The sequence below is a fragment of the Corvus hawaiiensis genome, chromosome 7, assembly GCF_020740725.1.
Source record: "Corvus hawaiiensis isolate bCorHaw1 chromosome 7, bCorHaw1.pri.cur, whole genome shotgun sequence".
NCBI classification, from domain to species: Eukaryota; Metazoa; Chordata; class Aves; order Passeriformes; family Corvidae; genus Corvus; species Corvus hawaiiensis.
The window spans coordinates 35,401,719-35,416,120 of NC_063219.1; the positions used below are offsets into that span (position 1 = coordinate 35,401,719).

Here is a 14,402-nt window from a genome sequence, read left to right on the forward strand (position 1 = left end):
CCTGTATATATAGTTTCTATGTTCTCAGAGATATTTATTCCATTAATTGATCATTATTGCTGTGCTGGATATTATACACTTCTGAGGAAATAGCTGAAGCCTTGCTTTTCAAGACAGTAACAAATTATTAGCTATGGTGACGATTGCACAGTAATGTTGACGTGACAAACAGGTTTGTTTTGTTTTTCCTTTAAAGTGTTCTTTCCCTTACCTCAATAGAGTATCTGCTCTGTGCATTGCACTCATCTGACACAGTGAATTCAAAGGTCTGCATTTCTTCTGAATCAACTTTCCAGAGAAGAAGGCCAGCAGGAGAGAGCCTGGCATCCCGTGGCCCAGCCTCCAAGATGAATAGCACAGCTGACCCTTCTGGATCCACTGCTATTAGCTGGTAAACAAAATTCTCACCAATAAATGTCAGCAGCTGGCTGGAGGGGGCCTGGAACACAGGAGGCAGGTTGTCTAAACAGCAAAAATGAAACCATGATTACATAAACTCCAGTTTCTCCCATGTAAAGATTCTCAGAGCGGGTCTTTGAAGCACTGCTTTCAAAGAAAATGTACAGAGCATACCCAGAGGCTGATGGAGGAAGTGATTTGGGTCTTAGAGGGAGCAAATGGCTTTACCAAAAAGAACACCTTTTTTCTCACCTTTTTTTTGTGCCCTATACTGAATTTTTGTCCCATCCTGCACTTTGATTAATTTTGATGTGCTATCCGATCTATGGGAGTAAATAATGCATGATTTTCTAGAATCTCCCCCTAATACCAATTCTTACTAAAACTGCAATTAGTTATATTTCTTATACTTACATACTTGTTTAATCTATCTACCATCCATCCATTTAAATGTAAGTAAAATAAATCTCAAAAGGATGAATGAAATATTAATTGGGAGGACAACTCAGAGGGAAAAGTAAATTGTAACTCTTTCATTGAGTAGACTCTCCTGCCTTTACCCATGAGGAATAATTAAGCCCAAGCAGCTTGACTGAATTCAGCTGGACATTCCATCAGGAACAAAGGTCTTTTCAGTGCCACTGCAGATACGTCAGGGATGCTGAGACTCTCTATCCCCAGTGACAGTGGTGTGTATCATGTCACCTTTGGCACTGTTATTTCTAGGGTTGCTGTTTACATTCAGTATTTCCTCAATGAAGATAAACCCCCCTAATTTTACAAGGCTATTTAACAGCAGAAGACAAATGCTACCTGAAGATACTTCCAATGTACGTAGGCAAGGGGGACAAGGTAGAGAAAATGATAATATTTTATAATTAGAAGCCAAGGAAAAGTAAGATCAGATGAGTACCCTGAGGTGACAGCAACTCTTTTCAGGGCCAGGAATTTCATGTCCATCTCCTAAGCCTCCCCAGTCTCAAGGCATCTTTCCTCTTTTACCAGTAGTGCAAATTGACAGGTATTGATATTTAAAGAGGTCTTCTCACAATGTAATTTGACCATAGTTATGTTTAACTTAAAGCACATTTCTAATACCGAGGATTAATTTCAAGCCATGCTCTAACATTATATACTTGTTCTCATAAGGACTCCTTGCATTATGCTCATGGGAAATCACCATTAGGGTTTTTTTTTGTGGTGCATATCATTTCTATCCAACTTTGCTTTCCATAGCACGGTTTAGATTATGCAATTATTTAAATATGTATCTCCTTTATTGCTGCTGTGCTATGAGAGCTTCCTAAAATGCTTGTCCAGCAGATTGTCCTGGCATCACTGTTGAAAGCTTCCATCTATTCATTTACCTTTTATTTCCCAAACACTGAAGCCATGGAGCCCATAAAAGTTGTGCCCAAAAGTAATCAATGAAATATTGATGCAGGGTATGCATTTATGGATAAACACAAAGGTGTTAACTGAATGGATGGTAAGTGGAAGTGGTAGGCACAAAATAACATAAAATCAGATGTTCTGAAAGGAGTCTGTGGAGGAGTGTTTCTAATTCTACAGAGATCTGCTTGCCATCCAGTAAATATATATACACTCTCCCTATTACTTCAGAACTTTCAAAGTAGTTTTTGCACTTTTGAAAACAGGTCTGACAAACCCTTTTTTCTAAATACTTTTAAATGTTGACATCATTTAAAAGTGAACCATGATGGGTTTCAGAGTTCCCAAATCACTTCTAGTCTTAACAAATTTCAAAACAAATGCAGTTTTTACTTTTTAAACCATTTCCTGAATTTTAAAATTGAGCTCTCTTGGTATTAGTAATGAATCTGTCTGTGTAACACTCAGGATCAGCTCATCCCTAGGAATGCTGCTGCTCTGGCCAACTCAATATAAGGTCAGGTTGGGTGTGGCTCTGAGCAACCTGGTCTAGTGGGAGGTATCCCTGCCCATGGCAGGGGTTGGGACAAGATGATCTTTAAGGTCCATTTCAAACCCTTCAGATGTTTCTATCATTCTATGATTCTATGACAGAAAGGAGGCAAGGTTTGTGAGTCACAGACAATATCCCTCTTTGGACTTAAATATTTTTCTGGGGGAAAACACACAACTTTCAAGTGTACAGGTTCTTCTTCAGGTCTGACTTACCCTTAGGCATTTTAGCTACTCATCCAAGTGACATCCAAAGGGATTTTTAGTTGGCCAGCTTTTGGGATGTTATAAAACTGCAACAAACCAAGCAGACTGGTTCTGTGACTCACATACCTTTCTGTAATGTGTTTGTGTTTACAAAGCCTAAAAGCACAGAGAAACTCTGTCTAGAAGCACCACATGGATCTAAATAAAATCAGTAATTTAATTTTTATACTGACCAGATGTAAGCGTGCTCACGTAAGGGAGGAGATGGGCTGTGGGGATAGCGCTGCTGGAAACACGGATTTTCTGCAAAGTGTGGGGCAAGCAATGGTTGCTGTTTACACAGGGCATGTAGCCATGGAAAAGCCATGATTAAGTCTTCAGCCTTCAGGAGATGCTTTACAAGGCAGACTTGTCCATGACCCCTGCCTCGAGGGGCTGCAGAATGAGCCTTTGGGTTCTGTAGCAGTGAAGGTAAGAGTGGCTGATCCCTATCACCTGGACTCCCTGCCAATCCAAGCTCTGTTATGTGGCATTTCATAAGATTTGGCTCAGAGAAAGGAAGCAATTCTTCCAGATACCAAAAATATATACTAGTGTTTTAAAAACAGTGTTTTCCCCAAATTGCCTCCTTAAAGATTTGTACCTGCAAGATGCTGACAGAGATATTTAGGGTTCATCACGTTTAGCTGACAGACTTGGGCACTGCATGGGGCACTGTCATATCAAAATTTTATTTTCAGGTATTTTTTTCATTTATTAATCTGAGATTTATCAGATTTCAGACAGAAAAAGATGCATAGTGTATGCAGTGGAGTCTGCATTTCTGGTGCACCCAATTATTCCTGCTGCAAACAGTCCATGTGCACTGTACAGGACAGATTCAGGTTATCTGAATGAAGGAACACTATATTTAATAAAATGAGTCATAAAGTCACAGATAAGTGCTTCTAAATTCTAGAAAAGAAACCCCTGTCTTACTTTCATTAACAGACCAGGTGAACTTAGAAATGTCAGGTTCACAGAGAAGACAAGGGCTGGTAGGGCTTGACTCTCCTTCACCATAGCAAAGTCCATCTATATTGCATGTATTATCCTGTCAAAAAAAAAAGGGAAATAAAAACGGGTAGGAGGTGAAGGCGATGGAAAAAAAGGAATAAGAAATAAAGATATTATCAATTAATAGTTTCCTGATATAAGCAGAAATTCACTTGTCTCTTGAAACAATGAAAGAGTAGCAATTTAAATGTTGGTGTTCTCTGCTTACAGCGAGGAAACAAGCCGTGGAAGTTTTCCAGTTCCAGCTTGGGATCCTTGTAGCTTTGAATGTTTTAGCTTAGGCAATGTGGTGTTTCTTTGTCATAGATGGATGATGGATGCAACAGAATGCGACTCTTTTCCCATTTCCACGCTCATGTGGTGTATGTGGTCATTTTTCCCAGCTGTTTCTGTTAATGTGATGAGTATCAGGTAGCCATACAAGGCTCACAAAACCCAAGACTAGATAAAAGCTCCGTTTGAAATACTGGAATCCTGCTCTTATTTCTGGAGTTCTTCATAAATGTATGCCAAAGCAGTGCTATAAAAGCAGAATAAAGGAGTGCATTAGAGTTTAGGCTCCCATGAGGGAGCTGTAGATAACAGCTGAGCACATCCGCGGTGCCTCGGTGGAGTGGAACATCCCAAAAGAGCATCGTGTGGTGATGCTCTGTGGGCACAGCAGCCTTTGGGCTGACCTGCTCCTCTCCCAGCTGGGGAGCCCACCAGGGCCAGAGGAGCCACGTGGGTTCCACGTGGGCAGAAGACACTTGCATTCTCTAAGAGGTGAGCACAGGGACATAATTAACAGGTGTAGTTAAAGATCTATCCCATGGGAAGGTCCAATGGCAGAGTTAGGCCTTGTAGCCTGTGTTGAGCTGCACAGGCAGGTGGGACTTTATCTGACCGTGCCAATTCCCAGGAAAACATGGAGTACTTTTGGGAACAAGGGGAATGTCCTGGCCACAGTGGGACTGCAGGAGGGAGAAGCTACCAAGACCAAACACGTTTTCACTTTTCCTTCCTTTGCTTTTGCCAGACTGATATGTGTCCCATTACTGGCCTTGTGGTTTCTGTCTACTGCTTTACTGGTGTCCCAAACTTCTTTTGCAAACTGCATGAGTTAATATTTTAAATAATATTACTTTATGAGTAATAGGTAAGGTAGAGAAACAAAAAACATTCTCATAATGGCCCCAACATGATAGAACATGACAGATCTCCAGCATTAAAACCTGGATGTTAATTAGATTTTATTACATTGTTGTTTTCCAGGGCTTGATGCACTGATGAAAAAAAAAAAAAAGAAAAGATACTTTTTTTTCTGTGATAGGATGGTACAGAATGGGCTCCATAAAAGAACACAGAATGTGAAATGGCCTGATATAAAGTGTCCCCTAATTGAAACACCTTTTCTGGAAGCAATTTAGGTGTTGCAGAGTAATGTAGAAGGGGTAATTAGACTGTGGTCTGATGCATTTGGAAGCCTACTTCAAATATTCCCTTGAAGCATCTTAGAATAGAAATTACTGTAATCCCTAGAGAACACCATATTGAGAGAAAATAGATATTTCTGAGTTTCATAAACTTAAGAATAAGGAAAGCCTTTGACAAAAACCCCTCACCTTAGATTTAAGTGAAATTATTCTGACACAATTATTTTTATCTGAAACTAAAGTGGTTTTGCCCTCAGTTGGGCTGCATTGGGTTTCCCTGCCCTTATCTCTCTGAGAGCAGTGACAGAGGGACTTTGGGACAGCCAGTCAAGGTCAAACTACCACATGGGCCTATAAGGTAACTTCTATTCACTCACTAACTTGAAAAAGAAGTGAACTTTTTTAAAATTTTGGTAACTGGTATGTGCTTGCAATCAGTGCAGGTCTTAAAACTGTGTTTTCTCATCAGCATTAATGAGAACAGTGAGGCAAATCAGTTAAGGTGCACCTGATTAATCTTCATTTTATAAAAAAGCTGACTGGTGGCCTCCTATGAATTCATACTTGCCTCAGGGCAGGAGAGCAGGAGCAGCACATTCCAATAGCCCACCTAATACCCTCCAAAAATTTTTTGAAGCCCCACTGCAAACCAGATGATTTGCTTAATGCAGGTCTCAGGAAAAAAGAACAGGGAAGATTTTTTCAAGGGATGTTACACCAGTAAGTCCACAGGAAAGCAGAGGGTTATAGTTCTCTGCAGGCAGTTTTTAACATGTTGGCAGTTTAAAATATAGCTCTAGACTTCTGATTATGGTTTTGAAACTGTCAAAATACTATATGTTTGTACTTAGCAGTGTTTAATGCAAGCAAGAACGGTTTATGTTCTCTCAAGGGTGTTCTCACATGACAAAAACTGTATAATATGCATCTTTGTGTGCCTCTTGCTAAGGCAGAAAATGGGAATAGAAATGATATACCCTCACCAAACAGGCTGGGAGAGGGAAAATAGCAGAGACACTTCAGAAGTGAAGTTGAGCCTTTCAGGGCAGGCTCCTCACTCTTATTTACTCCCACTAACAGCTGCAAAGGATAAATATTGCTAACCACAGACTTTCCTGAGGTGTTTGTGTGAAGAAGGTCCATCATAAAGCATGCTCTATCAGGTGTTCATACCCCACGTAAATATGAAAAAGAAATAAAATATCTCAGACGTGCGGTTGTGAAAGAGAAAAGTGAAGTGTTGGGCTGTGCAGCTGATCTGTGAAATAGGTTCTCCCCTTCCAGAGCAGTTATTACACAGAGTACATCAGAGGGAGGGAGAGGGCTAAGGAAGAGATGAACGATCCGTATTAAACCTTTATGATCTTTAAATTACCTTTAATTTACAAAGTCCGGTCGGATGGAATTGGCAGACCTGGCAGACCGCGTCGTACAGGGTCAGCACTCTGGAATTACTGTACTGGAAGCCATCGTTAGTGATCTAAATGATACAAAATCATCTTTATAAGTAATAATGTTCCATATGGAGACTGTCTGCTCATTGTGGAGCACATACTGCTGCCCCCTTGAACTGGATGTGTGCCAGCAAGATAAATTAAACCACTTGTGAGTGGCTCTGCAAGCTAACAAATTGCTTAATGCTCCAAACTGGAAACTCTTCATTAATAACCAAAAGATCTTTTGGCTCAGCTGGCATTCAGCTTTTCTGATTGCTGTTAGGTTTTATCCTGAGGGGCTAATTTTTCCAATACCCTTATGGAAGCTGTACTCAAGTACTACAAGGGGGATTTCAAGGAGTTGTGGAACACAATTAACATTTTTGGCTGGAACTCAAAACCACTTTTTTACTAATAGCAAGTCAGTAAGCAAAATCCTTGGGCTGAAAGTTAAAAAAAAAAAAAAAAAAGAGAATGTGTATTATATAGGGTTATTTGAAATTAACCTTATAAAATGTTTAAGGGTGGACAATATGAGAGAGCAACAGTTTCCTTTCTATAGGAAGGTACATTAGAGCAGTCACCTGTCCCAGCTCACAGTAGGTACATGTGGGTAATTCAGAAAGCCTAGAACATGGCCTTTTTTCTCTAAGAATGCTTACATGATACAAAAGAGTTGAGAAAATTCATATTTTAATTTTTCCACAATAAAAATGAAAATGTACCAGAGAAGTGTGGGAAAGTGGTTAACTTCCGAGAATGCTTTGTGAGACACCTTGAGAGGTGTGAACCTTAAAGAGCACCCCAAAACCCTGGGGAAAGCCATGCTGTAGACACTGATGAGAACCAGCAGGAAAGCCAAGCCCTTTTATCAGGTATTTTTCAGTTTTTGTCTTCTCACAATCAAAATAAAGCTGCTGTTTAGCAGGCCTAACAGAGCCTTTGCTGTGGATTCATCAGGTGCCCCTGTGTCTTCTTGCTATGAAATCAACCCCCAGCCCTTGTCCATCTGTCCTGTGACCCCGAAGCTGAAACATCCTGTCCCTTTGCAGGTGATGTTTACAAGATCGAGGGCATAAAGTTTTTGATCAGTCAATAAACTCTTTCAGTTCACAGAAAGAATGTTATGTTAAACTGAACAAAGATAAACAGAAGCACAGAGAGCATAAAATACTTAGTAAATTTCAATTATCATGAATTGGTTGAAAGCTCATGGAACATAATAGAGCAGATTCTCCCACAATGTCACACGGGATAGTTCTCAGCTCAAAATGCACTGTGAGCTCAGAGTGTTTGTGCCTGCAGAGAACTCCACAAGGAGAGGAACAGGCAGTATTCGTGGATATTCACAATTTGAACTTGTGGAAGTGGAATAACTTCTGTGGACTAATATAAATTGGTCCAAAAATCCAGTAAAATTAATTGACCTAACAAAATTCATCAGTTTAAGGAAAATATTAGACTATTGATATATTAGATTATACTGTGTTGTACTACAGGTAAAAATGCTTTTAAAAGAAGTAACTAATTTCTCCTGCATTTTGAGAAAAAAGGGAACAGGCAACCCCCCTCTAGACCGGCTCTTCACTGAAAGACTCTGGCAGCAAGACTTCCACTAAGAATTTATTATTCCTAATGTAATTTAAATTTCGTTTAACTTCATTCTTTTACCAAAGTATCCAATGTTGTCTCAATACCATTGCACTAATAATGGGTGAAGAAATGGCTAGACAGGGAAAAATATAAAAAACTGTAAAATTGAACTAATTGTTCTGTCTGAAGCGAGCATTGTGAGTGAAATGTAACACTTGAAATTTGATTTTTTTAATCTATATTTTTTCTACATTCTATTATAACCATCCATTTTGATCTCCGTTTAGAATTGTGCTGTTTTATAGCTATTTTAATTGCTTTTCCATTAGTCATCTTAGTGATGTGGAACAAACACTTTGATGAGAACTAAGCTGAGCAAACCTTAAACTTGTTTGGATCTTAAGAGGCAAAAACCCACTTAGAGTTGGGCCTTGTTTGCTCGAGCATAAGTATCTTCTGGAAAGAAGGAGCTGCTTCTGGATAGATGGAAAGGATGATCAGGAATTCTCTTGCTTCTGCCTCAGGTTTTTCATCTGTCATGAAATGATCTTGGCTATTGGCATCACTCTACACAGACTTTGTATGAAAGTTTCTAAATGAAAAATGAAAGCTATAAAACTGTCCTGAGTTCAAATTCAGTTTTTGCCTCGCTGAATTTTTAGCAAATATTTTTTTATTCTAGACAAATGCAGCAACAACAACTTAATGAAAAGGAAGAGAGCTGCTTCCCAAATTAGATTAGTGCCTGCCAAGCTCTTTCACCTCTTCACCCAGGCATCTGCCTGGACAGCTCAAGTCATCTGCTGTCCAAGCATGGGTTTGTATTTTGATATCTCAATTAATTATGCCAAACACTCTGGTGTAGCCACATGTACTTTCTTATCTGCATTCGGCAGCATGTCATGGAAACAATGGGCAAACATGAATACAAGAGGAGATAAAATGAAAGAGCACTGTGAGAGTTCTTGTTTCCTCAGTGCTGGTGGTGAAAAAAGCTTTAGTGAAATTTTTCTGGCTCCTTTGAAATTTGATTTGGAAGGGGGGAGATATTCTGAAAATATTGAACAGTGACATTTCCAGAAAGAATTGTGTTGATTTTTGGTTCTGAAAAATCTTTTAGCTGTATTTTGAAAAGTAGGTATGGAGATACATAACCCAGATCATCAATGTTGCAATAAGTCTTATGAGGAACTTTCTGGAGCACAGATTTTTGAACACCTGTGGAATTAATTGAAAGTAATTTTTTATCTTGAAAAGCTCCATGATTTTGTTCTCTGTGCTGCCATGTAAGGCCAGCTGTCTTTGAAACTGAGCACTGGGCTCTGCCTTCCCAATTTGTTCATCAAAAGATCCACAGGAGTACCAGGATTCACGTGCAGACTGAGATGATTTAATCGAGCATTCTCTGTGTAGCCGTCAGCCTGGCTCCTCTGCAGGGTTTGAAGGAGAGGGAAAGGGCAGGAGGCTTACAGGTGCAGAGGTTTTCTTGAGCTTTAGTGCATGGAAAGAGAGGTTTTGTACCTATTTTTGAGGGAAAAGAATGAGAAAAATTGTACAGACTTCCTCAGGGCTGAATGGAAGCACTTGAACACAATCAGAATTGTAATAGACCTGCGCTGTGAGGAAGCTGTCCTGGGAATACTGGAGAAATCTTCCTGTGCGTATACAAGGATTTTAGCTGTCCTCTTGGGCCAGGAACATCCAGGATGTCTCCCTGTCAGACCCTTCCACCATGAGGCAGCATTTTGTCTCACAGCTGGCAGAGTTCAATACCTTTTTTGAGAAATTTTGGAGGCCTAAGCAGAGGACCTTCCCTCCTGGTTCAGCCCTGGTGTGTGACACAAGGAAGGTCCAAGGTCCACCCCAGCAGCAAACGCTCAGGCTCTTCTCCCACAGAGGTTTTACCCTAATGTCCTAAACTTCCAAATCTTTATCTTTTTTTAAATAAAGACTGACTAGAAATCATGCCCTGCCAAACATCTTTCTGTTTCCCCCAGGCATGTGGCAGCACATGTCCCCAGCTGGGGTGCAGGTGGCTGCAGGGTGCAGGACAGGCAGTAACACCATGGTGAAGGGAGTGTTTTACGTGTTTCATTTTGCATGCTGCAATTTTCACAGCACATCTGCAGTCTCCCTACAATGGCAATATATTCTTCTCAGCTGCAGAGCCTTTAAAAGATCTCAGTCTTGTATAAAATCAAGTGATCTGCAGAAAATAACCATCCAGGCTGAGAGTGAGACCAAGGGCAGCAGGCACGCAGGGTCGGGAAGGCACTGGTTTCCTGGGAATATTTAGAAAGTGGGTACCATTTTGTGAAAGTAAGCAGCTAAAACCACAGCACAGAACCCAGAACAAGCAGATACTGCACATGCTTCTTCCTGCAGCCATTCAGGCCAGGACTGTGACTGTGACATCCCAGCTCAAGACTGCCCAAGAGCCAGCCTGTGCCCTTCTCCTGCACCGTGCACGCAGCGCTCGCACAGCCAGGGAGTCAGAGCTCTCTGACACTTGCAGCCTAATCAGGAGCTTGAGCTGGGCTTTTCAGAAATGGAATACTAATGATTAACAATTGATTAGCACAACTGCATCAATCTCAGGTGATTACCTCTAGAAGTGGTTGTAATTTGCACTTTTGGATTGGCTACAGAGATGCCTGGGTTTAGCTCATTGTTTTGGTTGGTGGGGTGGTTTTTTTCTCTACATGACATTAGTGTATTTCTACAGGCATCTTCATTTCTGAAAGGAAGAAAATTGTGCTTTGCATTTTAATTTACCATGACAACTGATTTTCTCTTTCTAAAGTGTTTCCTAGAAACATAATAAAATTCCTACTTTCACTTGCCATCTCGCGAACGGCTCATCGCCGGCCACGAAGTGCACAGCCTCTGTGATGTTCAGCAGTGGGATCTGGCAGTCAACAGCCTCAGAGCTCAGAAAAGCTGCTTTTGTGCTTTCTTGTTCTCTTGACATCCATTTGCCATCGAGATGCTACAGTAGAACAGAGGGAGAGTGCAGCAACTGAAGGCTCATATAAAGGGAATCCGGTTGTCAGTGTACGTTTGTATTTCTAATTGATAATATAAGGCATTCCTAGGTGTTTTATTTAAAAGGAATCATGCTGTTACTTTAGCTACCGTAAAGGGGAAGCCATGCTTAGCCATGCATGCAGGTGGGCTATTGATTTAGGAAGTGCTGTGGTCTGCACTTGGGACGAGCAGCTGGGATGAGACAGGGTGATGTAATTGAGTAACTTTGTGTTTGCTCCTGGAGCTCAGCAGCCAGCTCGTGGCTCCTTTAAGGTGATGTCAGCTACTCCTCTAGATCAGCTGCACAAAACATTCCAGGCTGGTAAGAGCTTCTGGAGCCCTAAGCGGGCATGGCAAATCTCAGCTCTGCCTCATGAGTGTGCCAGCACTGAGTGGGAGTCAGGCTGAGTGTCTGTTCTGAGGTGGATTTATGAGTTTAATCAAACATTTCATATCTGAGGATGCTGATCCACCAAATAACTTAGTTGCAGCATTGCCTGTGTATAGTTGTTTATGATAAAATTACAGTGCTAGCATAAGAGATGAATTTAATGCTCATTAAAAGTTCTGATTTGGTGTTGAACTATGACTAAGAAAATTCAAATAAGAGCATCTGTAGCTGTGCTGAGGAAACCCTATGTTCAGCCACAAAACTTAGCATTTAAATGTGTTTAGGAAAACAACCGAGTGCGGTGATTCCAGATGTACAAAATGAGAAATAATATTGTGATGTCAGGCTCCAATGGAGTACAGAACAGCTGAACCAAACAGGAGTCAAACAAAACTCCACAGAGATAATGAGCAAGAACTCATGGCTGTGCATTTCCAGGGAATCAGTCCTGGAAAGGCCTGAGCCTCTTCAGCTCCCCTCGCTTGTAGCACACACAATGGCAGTGGGCTTGGAAGGTGTTTATACTCTGATGAGGCAGTGAGAGAACATAGCACAGATGAGAGTAAAAGATTTCTATATAAACATGTTAAAGTTTGACTGTATCATCAATATTTTAGGAGCCAACAGGGGGCTGCTTACCATTAACCTGGTGACCTGGCAGTGCAGGCTGGGGGACTCTTTGAATCCCAGGCCAAACACCCGGATCCTGGTGCAGTCCGAGGCGCGGATGTCACAGAGGCCCCCGTTCTCCAAGCCCGTGATTTCCAAGGCTTGCTCTGCAAGGGGGAGATGGAGACAAAGCTTTAGAGAGCAGCACTTACACGCCGTTCTGTTCTGCTTTTTCAGAGATTTTGTTATAGTTGTTCCTGGTTGTTGTGGTTTGATACTTTTCCTTAGGGTCTTCCTTGCCTCCCTGTGGATTTCTCTTGAATAGGAAACAGTGGTTGTCAGAGGGGGAAGCAGCAAACCTCCATTAAAGATTGTCCTGTGCACCCAGTGCTGCAAGATGTGTCAGAGCTTCTGAGTCAATTCACTGGAGCTGTGGCTTGGTGTTAAAGGTCTCCAGGGGTAAAACTTCTGTTGACCTAAGTATCCAGTGGTAATACTGCTGCTGACCCAGGCAACAGGGTGGGAGCACAGCTGAGAGGACAAGCCCTCATCCCATCATGGAGAAGCAAGGGAACAAGACAAGTCCATGCCACCAGGCTCTCTGTAGTGTTAAAAAGCAGGGTAAAAGCCAGTCCTATGTTTTTGTTCTGTTGTTTGGGTTTCTTTCCCTAAAGTTTTGGAGGCAGTAAAAGGATTCTCAAAGGAAAGCCTTCTTGAGAGGGTTAAATCATTGATGGTAGTGCTCAGCTCTGCACTCTGCCAGCACAAAGGGTATGCACCAGCTAAGTTTCCCTTAAAGCCTACATTGAGGCCTTAAGTAAGGCTTAAGTGGTGTACAGACTCTGCTGGCTCCCTTACAAGGCTGACTTGCACCTATTGCTGTTTTTAAAATGTTTTATGATTCTCAGGTAATGTTTCCTTTGAGTTCTGTTTTACTTTAGGTACTCACCATTTAAAATTGCTCATTGCTTTCATGTTGGAGTTATTTCTACAGAGGAAAAATGCAAATCCATTGCATGCCAGGATTCACATATTCAATTAAGAAAAATCATAATTTGGTAGATATTTGCATCAGCTCTTGGCTAGCACAACACTCAGAATGGCTTCAATATCATACATCAATAACAGCAGTCAGTCAGGATCATGGTTACATGTTTTTATTTATACTGTTTGTACTTCTAGTGGTAGGGAGAAGCCACTATGGTGGCAAGTAACACAAAGGAGAACATTTTCTTCTTGCCTCCTGAGCAGCACTTAATAACAGGGGTGTGACCAGGAGTCCTGGGAGGGACTTTGCTCACCAGCAGAGTGGAGTCTCAGTTGTTATTCCCACTTACCTTCCTCTTCCCAGCCCCGTCACCACTGCTCTGGCAAAGCAATATTGCCCATCAATTTTCTCTGAGCTGTAGCTTAGCTAAAACAGAAGCTCTCCATCACCTAATATTTTAATGGTACATTAGTTCAGCTCTGATTGGAGGGGCAAAATGCCCTGAGCTGAATTGATAACCTTCCCCAGCACCTCGCTGTTCCTTTAGGACTCTGCCATTAAGGCTGTAATTAGGAAAAATGCTGTTTAAACACTGCCATCCCACCAGATTGCAGCCTGTAACAACAGAGCTGCATGACTCACGTTTTTCCAGAGAAAAGAAGGAAGGAAAGCAACATAAATATGAAAAATAGTGAAAAGACTTCTTTTTGCCCTGCACTTCTGAAATGCTTTTAGCTTTTCTTTCATTTTTTTTTTAATTGATTTTATTGCAGCAGTATTACCAACACTGCTGGACGCTTTGCAATATTTACAAGAAGAGAAATCGTTTACAGCGTATCAGCTTTTCATCAGTTACTGGTGGATTCCTGTAATGCACAAAACTATTAGTCAGATGTGGTGACTGGTTTTGATAAATTGCCTTCTTCTGTGGTTAGTGCATAAAAATTTAAAAAAAAATGCTTCATTATGTTTTTCATGAGATTTTAATAGTTAGGCCCATTGGTACTGAGGTAGCTTGGATTGCATTAATGTTTTCATTATCACTGCAGATTTTCAGGCTTCTGTGGGTGAAGTAGAATCTCAGGGGCTGGTAAGGAGTGAGGCACAGGAGTGTGCTCCTGCAGCCCTTCCTGTTCCACAAAAGCACTCTCAGGTCAGCTGCTTGTTGATGAGACCCCTGCACTTCCCCAAGGGTTTCCTCAATCTTTAAGGACACACTCCCGTGTCAGGGTCAGGGCAGGATTACCCAGCCCCAGTGACTTACAGTATCAGCACAGCATTTTGTATTTATTCCTCTCAAGCCATTCTGTACACACTTGTCAGGGTTTCACCCCAGC

The 14,402-nt window shown here is 41.3% G+C and overlaps 1 protein-coding gene across 1 annotated transcript in view; it reads right to left on the reverse strand.

The window, feature by feature from the left end:
- The window catches only part of LOC125328887 (von Willebrand factor D and EGF domain-containing protein-like), a 170,413-nt gene that overhangs the window by 65,256 nt on the left and 90,755 nt on the right, over nt 1-14,402 (reverse strand). The window contains exons 12-16 of the mRNA XM_048310082.1: nt 12,108-12,244; nt 10,884-11,039; nt 6,397-6,501; nt 3,529-3,643; nt 212-462 (exon numbers count right to left, since the gene is read on the reverse strand). Coding sequence (XP_048166039.1) covers nt 212-462; nt 3,529-3,643; nt 6,397-6,501; nt 10,884-11,039; nt 12,108-12,244 — 764 coding nt within the window. The remainder of the gene's footprint in view (nt 1-211; nt 463-3,528; nt 3,644-6,396; nt 6,502-10,883; nt 11,040-12,107; nt 12,245-14,402) is intronic.